This window comes from Caloenas nicobarica, chromosome 2 (genome assembly GCF_036013445.1).
Source record: "Caloenas nicobarica isolate bCalNic1 chromosome 2, bCalNic1.hap1, whole genome shotgun sequence".
NCBI classification, from domain to species: Eukaryota; Metazoa; Chordata; class Aves; order Columbiformes; family Columbidae; genus Caloenas; species Caloenas nicobarica.
In genome coordinates, this window is record NC_088246.1 from 75,756,465 (window position 1) to 75,778,175 (window position 21,711).

The 21,711-nt window shown below is 37.4% G+C and overlaps 1 protein-coding gene across 3 annotated transcripts; it reads right to left on the reverse strand.

The window, feature by feature from the left end:
- Positions 1–667: 667 nt before the first annotated feature.
- On the reverse strand, positions 668–21,682 carry PRP4K (pre-mRNA processing factor kinase PRP4K). Of its 3 annotated transcripts, none has more exons than XR_010605740.1 (16): positions 21,542–21,639; positions 16,523–17,716; positions 13,307–13,480; positions 12,882–13,037; positions 12,056–12,137; positions 10,354–10,564; positions 9,898–9,971; positions 8,345–8,435; positions 7,817–7,964; positions 6,399–6,536; positions 5,174–5,327; positions 3,894–4,008; positions 3,245–3,396; positions 2,685–2,771; positions 1,705–1,982; positions 668–1,361 (listed from the first exon to the last, which is right to left on the reverse strand). XR_010605740.1 is itself a non-coding variant. In XM_065627828.1 (15 exons), the coding sequence occupies exons 1-15, from the start codon at positions 21,577–21,579 to the stop codon at positions 1,779–1,781; spliced, it is 3,018 nt and encodes a 1,005-aa protein (XP_065483900.1). In that variant the 5' UTR covers positions 21,580–21,682; the 3' UTR covers positions 668–1,778. The 3 variants fall into 3 exon arrangements, 1 of the variants encoding a protein (XP_065483900.1); XR_010605739.1 differs by having other exon boundaries at positions 668–713; positions 1,227–1,982; XM_065627828.1 differs by having other exon boundaries at positions 668–1,982; positions 21,542–21,682.
- Positions 21,683–21,711: the final 29 nt, after the last annotated feature.

Genomic DNA, 21,711 nt, shown 5'->3' on the forward strand with positions numbered 1-21,711 from the left:
TCCAAGCTGTCTTAACTTGTTGCTAAATGTTTATCTACACATGCTGTCAGAAATAACCTTGTTAGGAAGGTGAAGTTGGTGTCTCAGCAAATCAGACCCATGGAGTAGGCGGAGAGTGGCCTGTGACTCGCTTTCCTTTTTCTCTTTCAGCACCATCAAAAGGAAAAGTGAGAAAAACAGCACAAACATTAGTTAAAGCCTGAAATTAATCCCGTGTCCTACAGGAATAATTTCATTACAATGAAAGCAGACAGACATTATCTGTAGGGTTTTTTTTCTCTGTTTTTCTTTAAGCAGTGGTAATTATAGATCTAATTAACATACCCTACAGCTCTCCCAAAGATCATAATGTTTAATAATCCCTTTAATTTAATGATTAATAGGAAATGCAGGGGTGGCTCTTACGAATTACCTGATTTACCATAACTGAACACAGATTCTTTTAAAAATGGCTACAAATGCCTTGTTCACAAAAGACTTTATTATCTAATGATGCATACTGAAAACATACAGAAATCTGCATGGTCCACTTTACATGCAGCAGAACAATCTTCACTTTACAATAAGTAAGTGTCAACTGTTTTATGCAAGAGACAACACTTTAAAGTCACATTTCTTAAAGAAAAGCTTCATTTACAAAAGAAATAAAAGGTAAAGAAGCAATTACCGCTTTTAAAAAGCAGCTGCTTTGTTCAAGAGTGGAAGGTTTATGCCTGTATTGAAAGACAACATGATCACAAATAATGAAAACAATGAACAAATGAAACACTTTCAGCATAAAGCAGTACACTTTCAAAATGACATACAAATAGTTAAAAATTTCATTAGGTTGTCTATCTAGCCTTTAGATATAAGGTCTTTCGAATGAGATCCCAACGTATGTAATTACTAAATGAAAACTCTTCTGTAAGTATTGGTTCTATGTCATAGTGAACTGTATTTAACAAAATGTATACAAAGTCTATAGCAAGTTGATTAAAAAAATTAAAGTAATAAGAAACAGTACACTGAAGGCGCTCTATCCATCAAGTGCGCACTCTCAAAATTTTAAATGTGATGAACAGAACAGAAGCTGTAACTATGCCACGGTTGCAATGCCAGAAAATAAAACAAGATCATTTATCAAACATGCAGGGAATTCTGCCACAACGCTATTGTCTCTCATTTGTCAGTTGTTCCAGTAAAATAACAGCTTAAACACCGGTGATGTTGATGGGTTAGCTTACCTTCAGTGTACTGAAAGTTGTACACAACCTGCTTTAAAAGAGGAGACCATCCCTGCGGGCAGGCTCAAGAAGGAACAGACCCCCTTCGGCACTGACTACACCAAGGGCATGCTGCTGTGGCCTGCACACACACACCTAGGAAAATGTGAATATAAACAGCATTTATGCTGGCCATTTTTTAAAGACAAAAATGAAGCCAAGTCTGCTAAAAACAAATCAACCACCCAGTATTACTGCTCTTTTTTTTGTATAACAGATGTTTTTTTCTTTTTATAATATATACGAACTGCAACCATATACATTAGCATTGTACTTCTGTGCAGTCTTGGCAATTAAAACAGTTCTACAGTGAAAATTTTCACGTAAGACACAAAACAGAATTACTCTAACATTTCTAAAAGAAATATCGGCCTTGATGTTAATTCAAACGTATCATTTCTTCCTTAACTTTGCAGGGGAAATATTTATGTTTATATACATTAATAACTGCTGTGAAATTTCTTCAGTCTTTGTATCTTAATTACTCAAACCCTTTGAACTTCTTCATCTGGTTTAAATTTTTTCCTGGATGAAGGCGTGCTGCAGAGCCTGGTTGATGCTAATCCGTTTAGCTGGGTCTAACATTAGAATCTGGTCCAACAAGTCCTTCAGCTGGTGCACTTTTTTACGCTGGTCTTCAGGGAGTCGTTGGCACCCAATCAAGTCTGCTAACAGGTCCTTGGTTGGATTAATGGTGCTCATAACAGTAACTTTCTCCTACAAATACAACAATAGCAACCTTGTAGAAGAGCAGTAATGCAAGAACCCCCTTATCCCTTTTACAGAGGAGCTTCAGCAGCAGCTTTTCTGCAGGGTTCTCTCATATCTGATCAGCGATGCCCTTCAGCACCATGTGGCCTCATAAATCCTCATGCGGGCAAAGGAAACAGAAATAACGCTGTGGGGGCAGGTCGGGCTGCACCGTTGGCCAACAGCAGGTGCACACACAAACCCAACAGCCCAGTTAACACAGAACATCTAAATTCCACAGGAAAAGTTACCATGTCTGATCACTAATTGTGACTCTTGATAAATATACTACGTTAAAATGATACAGAAAGTAAAAGTAACCTCCTACAACACAAGCACATCATACCAAGGTTAGACATCCTTCTCAAAAATGAAGGCAGAATTTCATTTTTTAGTAATTTAAGGACAGATTATGTGGAGATACCCTATATACCGACCAAGAGTAAACTTAGATTTCTCTTAAACGCATTCCTAAATCGTGGGAAAAATCTCTGTTGACAGTTTATAACTATGTATCCTGTCCATACTGCCACAAAAGGAAACTCTAATAGGTTATTACATCTTATTTTTAATTAAGATGTCAAGATACATTTAATTAAGATGCCAAGACCATAACAGTAAAAAAGCTTGGAAAAAAGTAATAGGTTAGTTGACACATTAAGAACTTACCCTTTCTGTCACTTTATCTACTTCTATATACATAAAGTTGAGATTTTGATCAAAGTGCTGATCTTTGAACACACCTTTTCGAATCATCTGTAAAACGAGGGAAAAGCAAGAGTTTCAGGCAAGTTCTCTCTGTCTTACAAATTCCACAATTAGCATAAATGTCTACTAACTTATTGCAACATGAATAATTCAATACTAATGAAAAATACATCAAAAGGACAGTAAGAAATGTCTAGATTGAATAAAAACTACAGTTCAAACCAGTTGAAAAAGGACACAGTATCTTCCATTGACTTACGTATTTTTTTCAGGTCAGTGCTTAGAAGGTTTCTGCTTTCCCTTTACACTTAGTCTATGAAAAAGAAGCTGTATACTTTCACTTCATAAGATTTTAAATCAATACAAATTTACAGTCAGAGCAATGTCTGATATTTACTTGCTGTTAAGAGAAGATGTATATGATAAGAAACAGCATTCAGGGAGAAAAAAGAAAGCATGTTCTACTGTTCATTATGGCCGTTTGAGGTATTACTGAAAAATCATATATTTATTCTTCTTACCTTGTTTGGCATCTTTCCTTTGAGATCCATGGCTAGTTTCAACATATGGTTATTGGTTTTGCCAGGGAAGAGTATTTTCCCTGTATAAAGTTCATATAATGTGCAGCCTACAGACCACATGTCTATACCGTAGTCATAGATTTTTCCTATAACTGAAACAGAGCAATTCCAGTTAATACCATAAAGGTAGACTTAAATCATGCAATACTGCAAAACCAGACAGATTAAAAAATTGTGGTTTGTAAACGATATTGGTGTTCCTCCTCTCAGGAACAAGTAGTCACCAAAAAAGAAAGATGCAAGCCTTTGAACTTGCACAGTATTCCTATTTTGGAAAGGGAGGGTTTTTTACCAAACAGTCAAACTCAGCATGAATTAAGTTAGTAAAAAATAAGAAGCCAGAACAATACGTCTAAATTAAAACATAACTATAACCAATTAGAATGACTTCTCCCTGTCCTTATTGAGCTGACCACCAACATACATGAAGAGTCACAGAAACATGCTTTCAAAGTCTGATTTTTTTATTTCCAGAGTGATATTTTGCTAAGACCAAACAGAGAGTAAATTCAAGTCAAATTATAATTTGGTAGTACTGGAATATCCTGATACTGCTTAAGATACATGTAGCAAATCCAAATGTACTTACTGATTTCTGGAGCTCGATAAAATCTACTAACTAGATATGGTGTGATATCATTATCTGCAACATGCGAAGCTGATCCAAAATCGCAAAGCTTCAATATCGTTTTAGACTCATTGACCTGAAAGTTAAACATAAATATCCATTACCACTATTTGTAGACAGAATTATGAATAGCACTGTGGAAGTAATAATACATTTAAGTCAGAGATAAGAAAAATATTCCGCCGTTAAGTTAGAAGTCCTTCCCATATTTCAATCCTTCCTCTCTGTACTTTAAGGAACCCGCAAAACCTTCTTAAATTGAAGGTGACAGTTAATGTCCTCGGATCCTACAAAATAAAAAAAGTTTCATGTATAAAATAAAAATAATAAAATAAAAATCAGTTTCATGTACTTTTCCCTTACCAAAATATCCTTGATGTACCTCGATTTCATTCCAGATACAGAAACTGAATCAGTTTAGCCTTCTAACTCTGGCATCCAGAGTACCACTCATAAACCAGCATATTATTCACGTATCTCATGCTTACATAGTAAATTTTACTGCTGTGATGGCAAGAAGAGAATGTTTTAAACAAAATAAAAATTCCCTGTCACAGGGATGACCACCAAGAAAACTAAAGGAAACATGCTTGATTCCTCTGATGTAGCTCTCACTCTGTTAACCAGACTGTTTAAGGGAAACAGAAAAGGAAAAAGGAAACAAAACCAAAACACACAAAACCCACAAACAAACTACCCCCCCAAAAACCACATTAAGGACTTTTCCCCATTATATCATTCACATAAACAAAGTCTCCATCCAGACTCAACCAACCTACTTCCATTTTACATAAACAAAGAATATTTTTCAAGTACTAATGGAAAAATTCCCAAGACTTCTCCTAAGAAAGGACACTGTTTTACTTTGCAAGATCTGCTTTCTAAAAAGATACAAGTGGCTGCAGGTTTGTTTGAGAAAGATTGTACTAAATAAAAGATTTTATTTAGCTGCTGTATTATATTTCTTACTTACTATTTATACCATGATAGTGTTTTGTATCAAAACATGAACCCTTAAGACAAGAGTCCTATTATACAGTCCTAAAGTTACATTTGGCCCTTTGAAGGCAACCACGAGGCTGATGTGGCCCCCGGTGAAAAGGAGTTTGACACCCCTGCCTTAAGACTTTCAGTTAAAGTAAATTTTGACTTCACTTAAATTAACAGAATTATGTTAATTTCAACTACTTAATTTTACACGATCGACTATGCAAAATAAGTTTCAATTATTTATTACTTACCAAAATATTATCTGGTTTTATATCTGCATGTAGGATATTGCATCTTTTAAGAAGTTTTAAAGCCAGGAATAGCTGCTGGCTGTAGGAACGCACAGCTTTAATATGGAGTCCAACATCCTTCCCATACTTTTTCAACACCTCTCGTAAATTCATACTGTTAAAAGAAAGGAAAGGAGAGAGAAAAAACAGAAAACAATTTAACAAAGAAAAACGTATTGGCCTCCTAAACTGTAAGAAAATATGAAGAAACCAGTCAGTTTTAGCATTTTTTTTTGAGACAAGCAGCATTCAACTTGGCATACATACTGCTCTGTTTGCTACAGCAATGAAACAAAATTACTGGTCAATCCTATACTATAACCTAAACTGTATAATTACTTACTAGACTGGACTTTGTTCATAACACCTTTTTAATAAAGATTAATTTGAGAGGATTTATTTGCACATGAACAGCATTTTCTTAACAACTGTACCACCTTTGTACTCATTTTCTGAAGAAACAAAAAAGGAAGTACATAAAAAAATACAAGTTGAGGAGGCAATCTTTTGATTACTTAAACAACACATAAAAATATCACAATTCCTGGGCACAACCAACATTGCAGATAAACAATGTACAGGTATGTTATAAAGGGATAGTGCAGATCAAGAAAATACTTTGTTGTATGGCTTATTAATGAAAATATATAGTAATTTCATAAAATTTGCATTGCTTCAGCATAACATCTTCACCTCAAATATGGCAAAAATTAAAATATGACATACACAGAAAATTTAGGATACAAACAACTGATGTCTCTAAGCAGGAATGCAAACTAAAGCAATTCATATTCCCAGATGTGTCATAAACCAGTATCTATCTCTGGAAATGTGTTCTTAATCCAAACTCTTAAAATAATTATGAAAAATAATAAAAATATTGTGACACACATACACACAAAAAATCATTAAGAACAGCACTGGTGAGATGAACCATTTTTAATAACACTTTATTTTGTTTCAAATATTGTCCAGGCAGAAAGTTCACAACGACACTTCAAGTAAAACCAGAAATAGTTCAGTAGCCTGTGGATTTGTGCCTCCAGATATTTTTTTAGAAGCTCCTTGCAGCCTTCAATCTTGTCTATAGAACAAGGTATCAAAACAGCAGCCAAAACCAGAAAGGTGAAGATCACTCAATAGTACTTTGCTTTTTACAGAGAACCCTATACACTAGTAATCTTACCTGAGTGGCTCAAATACCAGACAGAGATGTTGTTTGTGGTAGAAATGCCTGAACAACCGTAAACAATGAAACTTGTCATCGGGATCTGCATCATTAAGCTTCTTCAAAAATTCCAGTTCTTTTAGGCCAGTTTTTTGCCTGAAAACAGAGAAATAAGATTAGAAAACAAAATCAGTTAAAGTCTAATACTTTAAAAAAATTTAGACACTAACTTGTGCTGTTATAATTACAGGAAATGAGAAGTGTTTTTTCATTACTTAATGTACCACAGCTTAAAAAAAAAAAATTCACAACAGTGATCTGCTGTCAGATCATTGGGTAAGTTTCTTTAATTCTTTGATCTTCACTGTGCCTTTGTAATCTACTTTTCCTCTCCTCCGCCCTTCCGGGTTGCATGTAAAGCTAAAATTATACTTCCTCCTGTAATAGGACACTTCAGTTTCAAACAACACTCACTTAAGTAGTTTACTTTTTCTAAAAAGTATTTAATCATGTCTATTATTAAAAAAAGTTTTAAGCTAAGCTGACTATAGAGTCGAGTACACACCAAAACTGATTATCTACACAATATACCAAACTGAAAATAGCTTATCCTCGCTATCTTTTTAGCAAAACAAACAAAACAAAAACCCCACACAAAACAAAAACCCAAAAACCCCTCCACTAACTTCTAGACACCTATTCACGTAATTCAAAATAATCCAGTTATACGCACAGCACTTCCAAGGTAAAATGCATGGAAAAGATTTTCACTTAAGTTGTCTTTAACAGAAGAAGACATAATACATGACTGTAGAAATACTGCAGCAGATACTGAAAAATTAATATTATAGACAAATCCTCAAATATTGTAGTTTAATGGATCATACTTATTAATGTTCACTCATTCTGAAAGACCTCATTTTTTTAAAGTTTCAACAGGGAGAGTCCCATCCCTTTTAATAGATCTTATATACATGCAAACACATAGAGATCGTACAAAAATAATTAATGTACGGAAGTATTTTTGTAAGTTGCAGATGACTGATTAGAATCCAACCCAGAGCCTGCCAAGTTGATTTGGTCCATCCAAACAAAATTTTGTACAGTCTACACCTTGCATCTCAAAAATTTTAGGGCTAGGCAGGCCTCATAATTAACTGTAACCTTGTTTCCTGCTACCCCTGTTCCCTGCAGTTTTGCAAATGAGAAAGTGCCTGATGAAAATGCAAGTACCCTTCTCCTGTGACAGATGTTAACAAGTGTGGATACATAGTCCTCAAGCGCTTCCCGTTATCTGGCCCATATTAGCAGAAAAGGCAGGAATCACAGCTGTAATCTGTTACTTCGCTTGAAACAAAGGGAGATTCAAATCACATCATGAAAAACTTGCAGCTGGTTCATGCGCTTTATTATTATTAAACAAAAATGCTACTTACATAAGTTCATTGTTCCTGATGATTTTAACCGCTACTTCTTGGTTTGCTCTCGCCATGTCCCTGGCTCGCACTACATTACTGAAGACGCCCTGACCAGTGTAACCATAGACATTGTAACGTTTATCTAGAACTTCACCTATGTTAACACCTGAAGGATAAAAAAATCAAGCCATTTAAGGAGTAGTGAGTGGCATACATCGCAAAACTTTTTATGAAAAATAAACCATTCTGTATAATTCAGAAAAAATAGGATAAACATTATAATTACTTAATTTCACAGTGTACGATTCTTTGTATCACCCAGCTCTGTGGAAATTATGCGGAACAAACTGTGATTCTCCAAGTCTGGAGTCTTTTCATAACTGAGGTTAAAACCTGCATTCTCATTTCACCCTTTATCTTACACACTTAGTGAGGGCGCTGTGGTACATTTACATCAGAATAATGTTTCGGTAGTTTTACATGAGGATCTTTTCCATTCAGCACCCTCATTCTAGCTGTCCTTGCAAATCAACAAACGCAACTTACGGTAATAGCCTTCTGCATCAGTCCAGTTATCCCTGAGATTAGGGTTTTCTTTGAAGTCTTTTCCAAACCCAGCAGCCCTTAGACGAGCACTCTAAAACAAAACAAAAGTAACAGCTTTGCTTGTGTGCTCTATGTTTCTCCTTGACGTTGACTTACCACAAGCCCTTTTTTCCTGCTAAAACACTGTTCCTCTCCCCACAGTACAAACACACTTATCTTGTAGGAGAGATAAATTACTGAATACATAAATGCTATTTACACATGACTATCTAAAGACTGATGCAAGGAAAGAGGATGGGAACAATCGACAGAACTATTATTAAACATAAATGGGCAAAGTTTCAATGATTACCCACAAAGAACTTATACAAAGTCCTGTTAGAATGAACATCTTGGACCATATGAATATGACTTTTTACTTACAATATGTTTATAGTAAAAAAAATCTAGCAATTTCCTAAGCTGTAACTGTTTAATCCTTGGAATTTCTGCTCATTCAATGTTACTTCACAGATTTCATACTATTATACTTACTATCATAAAATTACTACAATTGCTGTTGACATCTCTTAACAGATTTGGCAGTATATTCTCACAAAATCAAATCTACGAGTAGTAAAGAATATCTTCAATTGAACAACAGCTTCTGGAAGGGGGAACTGCTCACTCACAAGCCATTTCAAGCCCTACTTGTAATTTTCAATTTTTAAAAGCACACCTGCCCACACTATCTTTCAACTATTTTTCTTTTTCCAGGTCAAAGGGGTTTTGATATTATTATTATTACTATTATTACTATTACTAGTGTTACTAGAGTGGCAACATGGCAGCCTGTTGTCACCAATGCTTCTGTCATAACTAACAGATAATGTCTGCCATAAATGAAAATTAACTAGAGAATTTAAAAAGAAAGTTCTGTCTTGACTTATTTCTCAGTGTTGTGCACCAGCAACGAGGTAGATCGACAGAGAATGGCAAATAAAGTCTCAAAGCTGGTCACTGTACTGCTAAGATTTGCAGGCCACTTCAGCACATTTAGAGAAAAGCTGCTGGAATAGCGCAAAAGTAAAAACAGTAAACACATCTCTTCATTCAAATAAACCCACTCCCATCAAACAGAACACTGCATTACTCCAACACAGCATCATTAGCAAATGAAAATATCTTACATAGACGCTTTTTAATTAGCCATACATGAACTTCTGAAAAAAGCACATATTTAGAACAGTGCAACATGGTAACATTAGCACAAAGCTTAACTTATAAATAGGTCTGTTACTGTGTGCCATTAGAGGTCCTATTCAAACAGCACATGAATTCCCTAATTGCTTATTCTGATAAAACTCCCACTAATTTTAGCAGGTTTTCTTTCACTGAAATATTAATTAAGAGCTACTTTGTCTGCCTTGGCTGATCAAAAGATTCAGAACACACCATCCACTCAGCAACACGTGCACTTACAAATCAAAGTTCTCACAAACCTTGAGTGACAGTAACACTTTAACAGAAATCAAGCACAAAAATCATACATTTAATTTCCAAGAATTACCTACATCAAAATATGCAGCGAACATATCATCTGATTCTGTGAACATATCAGGAGCTAGCAGTTTCTTCTGAGCTGAACCTTAAAGGGAAATTTAGATTACTCAACATGAAAAAGATGATAAACTAGTAACTCTCTTATCAGTTAATTCACAACTTGGTATCTTTACGGTATAATCTAAGATCAGAACGTTGGCAAACAGGTAACTCTACTAGAGTTTCTAGCAAATAGTTATTAGAAATAGAAAGCACGTTCCATTCATATTGTCTTTGTTAACGAGAAAGCTTTATTTTAATGTTGTCTTTTAAGTACCATAATATTCTTGGAAACATTCTCAAATTTTATCCAAAAAGTCAATCTACTTCCAAGTCTGGAAGCATATAAGGAAACAAAGCAAAATGTGCTCTGCTTAGGAGTTGCGCTTTCATATATTGCACTATACAGTGAGATTACAGATTCTTACCATTGTTCTGTTCAACTGTCATGAGATTGTGCTTGGCTTTTACTGATGCCTCAAATGTGTCCACATTTTCCCGTTCATACTCCTTGACATCAGCAGCTACTCTTTCTAGGATGTCATCTGGTGAATTAGAACGACTACGTGTACTACTTTGAGGACTGCTTGGTTCAGATGGTACAGATATATTGCTGTCTTCTGTCTGGCCTTTGTATTTCTAAAAAAGGAATTTACTTATTAATCTCACCCTCACAGCTTATCACAATTTAAACATTTTTATATTCACCCTTTCAACGGTTTCTGCTAAACCTTAATCTTTGCTTTCATAATCACCCACACCTCTAAAGGCAACAGATTATTTGCAGAATGATACAACTTTTGAAAACTCGTTTTGCCACATTGCACCACAGCCCAGACCATAAAATAAGACTGAAAAATCCATGTGTCCCATTGGCTTTTAGATTTCTGTAAAAAGCAACTTTTTATTGAGGATTAACTATTTTGTTGTGCATGACAAAATGTCAGTACCAATAGATTTATTACTAAACCATCCTGGCACACAAGTGCTTAAAGTCTTTAAGTGTTATGGTACAGAAAAGTAGTTTTTAGATTCAGGTTAATTATTTGAATTGGAAATCCTGTTCAGTCATTCATTCTTGCCGAAAGGTTTCAGACGCATTACAAAAATTCTACACCTTTACAAATTATTTCTTTTAACCCAAGTAGTATGAAATCATACAAGTGTCACTTTCTCTCCCAAAAGTTAAAAATCGAACTGAATAAATGCAGATACCGCTCAGTTATCAAGGCCAAACTATTCAATAATACAAGCACAGGTTTCCCATTTAGGGAACAAAGCTCCAGAATTTGCTTCCTGCATGGACCAACAATAGCTGTAACCAGCCTTTAAAAATGATTTACTTTATATGGTTCTGCTCACTCAAAGTTCTGAGGGGTTTTACAATGGGCTTTGTATAAAATTCAAATGACAAACAGTATTTTTAGTGCTGCTTAAAATACACAGCACATTGTAACTGGTGCTTTTATAACTGAATATTAATTAAATATGCTACAGCATTTTGCTTACTATGTTCTAACGGTGCCAAATCTCAACTTTAAAAAAAGATACCCGACTTGTGCTGCAGAATTACATCCCTTTTAGCCACAGCTCCCTTTCAGGGGTACCAATCACATATTACCTGCCATCACTGTTGCCTTCTCACCAGGAATTAGAATTTCATGGGAACTCACACATGTAACTGAACACATTACCTACTTTCATAAGAGGGAATCCATATCAGTGGCTTTATTAAGTTTTGGAAACAGACAAGGACAATTACTTGAAACAAACTGGCCAGCTAGGTTAACTGATATGTAACTTAATGCTATATTAACATTATGGTATCAATGATACAGCTATAAAGAAAACCTACAGATATTTGAAGAACATTTTAACATACCATAGGACCCTCAGAGAACATTTAACTGTTGCACAAAAACGACTCTCAGAAGAGCTGCTTCATTCTTGAAAGCAATGATTTCACAATAAAAGTGTAAAATTTAACTGAGACTAACATTCACAATAAATTCATTCAAAAAAATACAGTAATTACTATCGTAATGTAGTAATACGCTAAGAGCCTTCCTTTATCACAATATTTTACACTGTAAACATAAAACCTGTAACCCACATAATACAACCGTGTACCTGAACAATTGCTTGCCGCTGTAATCTTCTTTGTCTTATCTCTGCTTCTTCATCCTCTTCTTCCAAATCAAAGTCTTCAAGACTACAAAAATATAATTACTCTTTATATAACATCATAAAAATAAGATTATCTACTGAATTTACCAAATCCAGTTCTTTGGCATAGAAAAAACCACAATATATTAAACAATAGCTGTTCAACTGAGCAAGAAAGCAAAGGTGTATTAAATCCCAGTGTGTATATTTACATCTTCTTACAAAGAAAATTTATCTTTTGGTATCTCATTGGGACTTTGAGTATTTAATTTTTAACTGTAAACAATTAACAGTCACTGTTTAAAGAGAAAACAAACAAACAACAAACCCAAACTTATTCATTTTCATTCCAGCATAATTCTTTCCTGATAATTTGATTAAGAATGCATATGCTTGTGCAATGGGATTAAGTAGATATTTAGCAAATATAAAAACAATTTGCAGATAGCAATTAATCCTCTTAGCTGTTACAGTTTTCCTCAAGCAATAAGCTTGAGAAAACAAACCAAATGTTTCCACAAGATATTGATCAAGTTGAATTTAGAAACCAAACAACGTGTCATCCCCTCAGGTCTGCTCACTAGCCAATAGGTCTTGATACTTCTTGCATACTCCAAAGTTTTTCAGATCATCCCAACAGTAATTTGACAAGATCACGAGTATTAAAACACGATTAAAGTTTTAAGTGACAACCCAAATACTACACCATGAAGACAAATGTCATTTCATTTTCTGTATCAGAGGATCTGTATTTTTAGACAATCAGCACCAGTTAGAAATTGATTCTTACTTTTCATCTGATGAAGACTCCTGTTCAGCTTTCATACCCTCAGAAAGACTACCTTTAAATTTGTCTTCTTTAACTTTGCTTCTGCTCCTACGTCTATGGCCACCACGTGACCTGGACCTCCTTCGAAGGCGAGATCTACTTCTTCGACCTCTATCCCTGGTAACAATAAGAAGGGGACGGGTTTTTGGGGTTTTGGTTTGGTTTAGTTTTTTGAAGGAAAGGAGGAAAACCTATTCATAAAACATAAAGGTACATTATGACTGCAAGCAATAAAACAATACATAAAAGACAAAATTAATTCAATTATGCTCACATACATAAATGTGGACAAAAAAAATGTACTGTGTTTTTACACATAAGATAGCAATCTTTATTCTTTTAGTAATATTTTACAAAATATATTAAAAAATGCAGCATGTCTTTACCTCCTCCGAGGAGACCTACTCCGCCTTCTTGGAGATCGGCTACGTCGAAGGGGTGAACGAGACCTCCTTCTAATGGGGGACCGAGACCTTCTCCTGGATGGGGACCATCTACTGGGTGGGCTAATGTCTTTTGATCTTTCACGTCTAGACAAAATATCATCTCTGGTCCGTGTTCTTAAAGCAGAGGAAGAGAACGGCAGTAAAGTCAGGAGCAAGCCGAAAACAAAAAAAAAATCACAATCCCCTCCAAAAGCTCACTTGAAAATCTTACTGAAAGCTGAGGGACCACCAGATGGGTTTCTGAGGGAGAGATGGATCAGTATGCTGCAGAGCTGGCTGCCCTTCCTGTGCCTGTCTGCCCATCCACCCCAGGAAATATGTGCCCATACGGAGAATTACTTCAGGACAACTCTGAAAACAGAGCTTGTTAATTGCTACCACAAAGATGAGAGGTTTTAAAACAAAGCTTGTGTTTAGGTCTTACATAAATAGTGGCCTGTTTTCATGTTTATCAGGAACTTTATTTAAACAATAAATGAAACCCAAAAACTAACTCTTGAGAACATTCTCAGCAACTTCACAACACAGTATTGAAATTTAGGACCACGCTACTCCACAGCAATGACTTTAATGTCTGTTTCAATCTGGGGACTAGAACCGGATGGCTTCAATATTTTACACATTCTAACAAAGCAGCCAAAACCTAAAATTCTTAATTAACATATAAACTAACAATTCTCAAATTAAAAAATAATTCAAGTTTGAGATTATATACTACTCAAAATTTGTTCACTCTTGTCTATAGGGATTCACAATATTCAAGAAAAAAAAAAACCTTGATGGGACAATTACATTAAAAAGCTTAATTGTATTCCATGGCAGCAAGACTTCAATCAAAAACTGGAAAGGATAGAAGTTAAGAATATTTAACAACTATTCTAATGAGGCTGCAACAGAAATTCATGGAAAATATTTCCACACCATTGTTCAAAGAAAATGTTGTTATTCTAGTTCTTCCCTCCTCCCCCTTTTTTAATCAAAATGGGACAAGTTATTTCAGGTGTTATATCTCATCAATTAACCAAATCTCTTGGGTCTGAAAGATTAATTCCACCCATTCTGTAATAGCTTTTTGTTTGTTTTGAGACTGCTATAACAGCTTCAGTTACCTTAGCCATGTACAATGATCAGGCACACAGAATTGACGCAAAGTAATAAACAGCGGGACAGAAGGAAAATTTATGCACATGCAGAAGTACTGGCAGTTTCTACAAGAAATTACTTTAGACTTATATGCTGGAGCAGACTGATCCCTTTAGCTCATTTAATTTACGTTATGTTCTTGTGAAAAATATTACAAAAAAAGTCACAGGATGAGCTGATAGTTCCAAGTCGCCTTGCTAACAATGTGGCTGTACTACCAACACCCAATCAAAATATCTGTAAAAAAATAAATCTGTTCAGGGATCATAGGTATGAGACAAAAAGTAGACGCTGATTAAGAATTCATAGTAACATCATATAATGAGTAACTTCAGTCCACGATCTGAGAAGTATCATACATGATTAGAACACTGGAAAAAAACATGAAAAATAAAATTTCTGGGAATTTTTGGTTAAAACTGTTCATTAAAGCTCCTGAAATTCTCTGGCAGCCTGAGTAATTATAGGTATGTAGAATCTCCAACTTCGTTTGAGTTACTTCAGGATGTCCCACAAAGAAAGATTATTCCTGCTTATTTGCAAACACTTCCAGCAGAAAATATTTCTTAGCAATCTCTCACTCACATACTCCTTACCACAGTGCTAAGAAGTATGAATTTGATAGCAAAATCCTAGACACATGCATCACTTGAAATAGTGTCTAGACAACTAATTCAAACGGGCTGCAATGCAAGCTGTCATGAGAAATGAAAACCAAAAGATATAAAATGCTACGGAAGAAAGTCAAATACTACATCAAAGAAACTTAGTGGTTGTACTGATACATTCCTGATTCACCAGAGAGCCCTCAGACAAACTGCCAGCATTTACAACACTTGCTTAATCTGGCTCACACCACTGGAGTCATCCTCCAAAGTACCTGCAGTATTGCTAAGCAGTCGTACAAACAAATAAGCTGATAATGCACCTGTAGAAGACACCCTGTACTTGGAAACCAGAGCAACCTTCAGTGATGCAGGCAGAAAGATTTTCACATCTATTAGGCGCTTATTTACCGAGCTAGATCATTGTGGTCCAAATATAAGGTCTTAAATTCATACTTTGTTCTTAATTCTCGGAGCAGGTGAAGCTAAACCCCATGATAAAAAGTTTTGAATTATTCATTATCCAGAAGTAATGCTGAACTCTTCTGCCTGTTGAACTTCTAACATTTAATGAATTAACTTCCAAAAATGTATCCACTTCTATTGTTCTCTGCTTGAGAACTTACCATCTAGGCCTTATCAGCTTCAGAGAAGGAGATGTTAGTAGTTATTGTCTCATGGTTTACATTAAATTTCAAGGTAACTGCTTTCATAAGCTAAATTGTCTTTTTAAAAAAATGTCAAGGCTAGAAATACATTAAAGAAATTTCAGTCTTCCTCCTTTAAGTAGATACAAAATATGGTCATTATATACAACAGACCAATGACAAAGCAACACTATCATACCTTTACCATATAAAAAACACAAAATATTTTAAGAAAAAACATCCCTCTGATAAGGATGTCTCAATATAAAAGATCTGCTTAAATTTGTACATGCTGACTCTATCATTAGGGGTTTTTTTGAGGGGGCAACGGGGTTAATTACCCACGTTTAGCCAACACTGATGTGTATGAGTGGAGGGAGCTCTCCACAGAAATTCCTGAGAGCAACAGAACTATTAACTAAGAAACGCAGTAGAAGCCAAATTCTGAACCCAACTGAGTGACAAAAAGGAGAACCTGAACAACAAAACTTGTTCACAATAATGGTGTGAGCAACAAATAACTCAGCACTGTAACAACCAAAGCTGAATTTGCATATCTGACAGCTGAGGACAGTATTTTTTAAAAATGGAATACATACAAAGTAAGCTTATAATATAATATACAATCTGTTTACTGTTTTGAAGGTAATCTATTTTCAGGTAAGCTATTTTCAGAATAAAACAAAGAGATAAACACTGAACTAAAAGACAGTTCATTTAGTAATGCATTTTTGCAACGGTTCACGACATCTTTAAGTTACCTGGGAGAAGAAAGACGCCTCCTTTCTGAGTCTCTTCTTTTCCTTTCTGCAGATCTACTCCTCACTCTTCTAACCGGAGACCGGGTTCGAGAGGGGGATTTACTCTGTTTAGATCTACGATCATTAAAGAGAGGTGATCTGCTTCTTCTTGACTTTTCACGTTGTTTGGGAGATAAGCTTCTTCCTTTTGGGCTACGGCCAGGTCGTCTAGGGGACCTGTTTTCTTTCCCTGAAGAAGCATCTTTAGAAGGAGATTTAATTGGCTTTTTTTCTTTCTCAGTCTCTGATCTCCTAGGTTTTCTATCTTTGGACCGTGACCTCCTGTCTTTGGATTTGCTTCTTAGCTCTGTTGGAGATTTAGATTTTCTGCCACGATCTCTGCTTTTGTTTTCATTTACAACTGGAGACTTTCTGCGATCTCTTGATTTATTTTTATCATCGGCCTTATTTCTATCCTCTGGGGGGGATTTAGACTTCCTGTTTTTCTCCTGAGATCGTCTTTTAAGCATTGGGGACCTAGATTTCCTTGTCTGATCTTGAGACTTACTTCTCTTATAAGGGCTTTTGGATTTCCTCCTCTCTTTTGACTTGCTTCTGGTTGTCTTCTCTTTGATTCCATCAACTCCTACCTTGCCTTTTTTTTTGTCAGATCTGTGCCTAGTCCTTTCTTTTGATTCACTCTTACTTCCTTTCTTGGAACTAGTTTTGTTGTCCACAGGTTCCAATTTCCCCTTAGTGTTTGACTTAGCTGTAGGTCTTGCTCCATTTCGCACTTTCTCATTAATCTCCCCCTCTTCTTCAGATCCTGATTCATAACCTTGTAATATTAATCCCATCCCAGACTGGACTTTTCCTTCCATTAATTCGTTTTCAAGTTCAGCTTTCAATAATGCTCTTTGTTTCTCCAAGTCTTCCAGAGGAGCTAAAACATCAATTTTAGTTCTTTTAGCTGGTCCATCTTCTTTGTCAGAGGTATCGGCTACCTCTTTCCGTTTATGTTTCTTATGTTTGTGTCTGTGTTTATGTTTTTTGTCCTTATCTTCTTCTGAAGAATGTTTATGTTTCTTATGTTTACTTCGGTGTTTGTGTTTCTTTTTTTTGTGTCGGCTGTGCTTGTTCTGAGGTTGGTCTGCTTCTGATACTTCCCCATTTTCTTCATTGACACTTCTCTCAGATGCATCAGCATCCTCAGCCCTGCAAAAAATAAAAATTACAGATGAGTACTATCAACTCAATGCAGTCCTTAACCTTGTGTTGACAGTCCTTTTTATGACAGAAAGTGGCATTTAATTACTTACATTTGGGAGAATTAAACATGTACCAGTAATGTAACTAAGTTATAACAGTAGATATACTTCCACATGGCCAGCTATGACTGCAAAAATAAATACTACAGAAGGAAGATACAGCAAATGCACTAACAAAAGTGATTCTATGATTCTGTGAAAACAAAACGTGTTAGCCTAATCAATGCTTATGCTTTTAGGTTCAATATGGACAATATCTGATAACAACATAAAACAAAGCTGCATATTTATGCATCCTGTCAGTCCATCATCTATCTTATCTGCTGCTCTACTCTGATGCCTAACCCAAGCTGTGCCTTTTTAAAGTATTTTCAAATGGCAGAACATAGTTGTGCTCCAAAGATCAAATCTTATTTAAAGGATGAGCTGACCACCTAATGAAATCATCTTGCAAAATCTCATGCAGAGCTGACTAATTCTCTGAACTGCCATTTCTTTCTGTAAGTGGACACACCTGTTAGAAAAATCAATAACTGTTCTTATAATGCGTTTATATTATTTATGGAATACAGGGAACACTACTGAGGAACAAGATAAACTAAAGAAGTCTAATTTCAGAAAAGCTTTCTGATAGTATACAGCAGACTATCAGCCTCCCAGTGGTAATCTTTAGACCTGTAAAATGTCATTGACTGAAAAAGCAGAAAATAAGTCTATGGCAGGTTACGAAAATAATAATCTACAGTGTTTCTTCTAAAAAAAAAGATCATTTCAATCAGCTAGTCACAGCAACAAGCAATTTAAATAGTGTACTTCAAAAATTACAAAATTCAGTCCTGACGCCATGCATCCACGTATATTATCTTCCTTATATATTGTAGCTGGTTTACCAATAGATTTTTTTACAGTATTTAGCAAATATCTCCTGATCTCCTTCAGAACAACAAAGTTACTGTCTGTAATAAGATGAACATCTGTGTTTTGAAATCTGTTACCAAATATTATAGGTGCCAGAGTTCATCTTTCTATAAACTGACCCCACTTAAGCTACAGTTTCAGAATTTACTAAAACTTTATAACTTAAATATAGCGCTCTCTGTATCCTGAGCCTCTTTCATTGAAAAGAAATTCCCTCAGCATGATGGTCAGGAGTTGTGGGGCGATGTACATGGAAATGTAGAAATATCTTCCAAACTCTACTAGTTGCATACAACAGATGTTTCTAAATAATATGATCAATGATCCAATAGAATAACTATAAATATATAAATATAACTATAAATATTTTAGGCCAGTCCTAAAGGATAGCACTTACACTATAAATTCAATTAGTGTCTCCCTAAGTAAGGATTGGATCTTCAAACAGCACACAGTTACTGATTCTCTCCTGCTTGAGTTAATGCAAATTCTAGTACTAGTAAATAGTCCAGAATTTTCTGCAACATACACTAAAACTTCTGCTAAAACCACAAATACCTTAATGCTCTGAAATGAAAAACTTCCTAAAGGAACAGGCTGTTTGAGTTAAAAATACACAATATTCAGAGACTTAAGTCAGAATGCTGTATGTTCTTCTACATCTTTCCCACTACTTCTACTTATGCAAAGCATATAGAAAGAATGGTATTTTTCTGAATGGCTTCCTCCTGACACTCAATGCCATAATGGCGACAGAACATCAGAAAGAAAAAGGACAAACTGCCTTAAAAATGAGCTTGCTCTATGTTGCATTTGGCACAAAAGACATGAAAAAGGAGAAAGTGAAACTTTTTCAACTTGGATTTGCAACCCAGAGCAAGTATGTCAGTGATATAAGTTAGCTAAAGGGCAGAGAAATGTCACAAGGAGAATTTTAAGGGAATGATGCATCTTTCAAGATTTCTTTTAGTTGGATACAAGATGCTGTATAAGTCCCTGATAATACATTACTGGTACTTCAATACATTGTAAAAATACTACAGAACAACAAAAAACACATTTATTCAAGCTGCTGCTGATTAAATCCTCCTTCTCTTAATAGCGGAAAGCGACACTGAAATCTATAAGGAAGTCATTTTGTTATGGTATGTATCTTAATGTTATGTAACCACTTCAGCTTACATTTCATAAAAGTTGGTAGCAGAGGTACCAGATACCAGATGAGATGCAGCACCACTGACTGCTAATACGACTGCCAGCTTTCTTTGCGCTTGTACCTCAACTATGAAATTACTATTAATTTCTTGAATATGCATTAAATATTTCAGAGTTTATTCATGTACAGGAATCTGTTTATTTCAGGTACTTACATCGAAATATGGATAAACTTCTACTTCATTTAAATGCTTCACAGGTGTAAAGATATGGATGAGAAACCTCTTAAGAAGATTTCAGAAGGTAGATAAGTAACTACATGGTTACATGCTAAAGGCTTTAACTAAGGAGGAATTGTGATGCGATCTTGTTATAGCCCCACTTTTTCTTACTTCTGAATTCAAGAAGAATAATAGAAGATTTGCAAAGACGCTTCGCTCATCTTTTCCTACATTAAGGCTTCCTATCAACATTTTTACGTTATTGCTTAGTTCTGTTTCTCTATACAATGCCAAATACCCATCCTTATGTGCTGACATGTTCTACATGGTTCACATGCACATCCATTGCTTTTCCTCACCTGTTCCCTACTCCCGCGATTAACAAAACGAACAATGGCCTTAAATCTCTACTTTTAAAGGGAGAAAAATATAGAAAGATTATATCGCTAAAATGTTTGTAGAGCGAGAAGCAGCAATAAAGTAGTCATTAGGTTGTCAACTCCGGGCAAAAGTTCCAGAGAAGCAAGCGTTCACAGGGTCGTGAGCGTCGACAAACCTAAATTCTCACGATGCTGACCGGGGTGCCAGGAAAATCCACCCCCGGAGCCCCGGTCCAGCGGGAGGGCGGCAGCTCGATCTTCGCTTCCCAACGGGAGCCGGGAGTTGCCAATCAGTCACTCTGAGCGCTGGAAGGAGGGGCTGGCAGGAACAAATCGCTTTTTCCTTCCACCAGCGCTGGCACTTTTTATAACGCGAGAGCGCCCGGGACTCGGGGGAGGTGGGCTCGCCGCAGGGCGGCTCGGCGGCAGCCGGAGGGGCAGCCCCGGGGCACCCGCTGGCCCGGCTGCCCCCGGGAGGCCTCGCTCGGACAGCGCCGCGGGGATGGGTCGGGGCGGGTCCCGGGGAGCGCCGGCCTTGGCTTCGCCTCAGGGCTGCCCGGCCCGGGAGAGCAGCGGCCTCACAACCACGCGGAGAACGGGGGTCCCCCCTTTCCGTCCCGCTCCAGCCCGCTCCCCGGGGAGGGGCAGGGGGCGCCCCCTCCCCCCCCACCCCGCCGCGAGGCGGGAAAGCGCACGCGGAACTGAGGACACGCGCCCGCAGGTCCCGGCTCCGCTTCCCCTCCCCCCGCCCCCAGCGGGCCGGCTCGCGCGCGCCCGGCTCGCGGCCTCCTGCGCCCCACCCCCCGCCCCGCTTCCCCAAACCTTCCCGGGCCCCGGCCCGGTGGGACGCGGCTCCCGCGCCCCGACCCCACCGGGCCGCCTCACGGCGGGGCAGCCCGCCAGCGGCTCCTACAGCAACCCCTCTCTCCCCCGGAGCGGCCGCCTTCCCCCGTCTCCCTCCTCCTCTTCCCCCACTGCCTCCCCTCCACCCGGGCCGCTTACTCGTCCTCCCCTCGCTCGCGCTTTCCCTCCGCCTCCCTCCTCCTCCTCCTCCTCCCCCCGGCGCCATCGCCAGGAGCCTCCCAGCCGGTCTCTTACTCGGGCGCTCGCAGCTCGGGCTCCGCCGCGGCGGCCATTTTGAACTTCCAAACTCCTTCGCTGCCGCTGGGGAGACGCGGGGCCGCGGCGCACGCGCGCTGGCGGCTCCGCGCGGCGGCGGGGGGGAAGGGAGAGACACACGGCGGGTTGAGGCCGGGGCAGCCGCCCGC

Excerpts from the sequence above, each read along its gene's own strand:
- PRP4K (XM_065627828.1), bottom strand. The coding sequence starts at position 21,579 with ATGGCCGCCGCGGCGGAGCCCGAGCTGCGAGCGCCCGA. Across the intron at positions 12,138-12,881 it reads GAGTCTTCATCAGATGAAAA|TCTTGAAGACTTTGATTTGG; the intron begins GTAAGAATCAAT and ends ATATTTTTGTAG. Across the intron at positions 1,983-2,684 it reads TAGATAAAGTGACAGAAAGG|GAGAAAGTTACTGTTATGAG; the intron begins GTAAGTTCTTAA and ends TTGTATTTGTAG.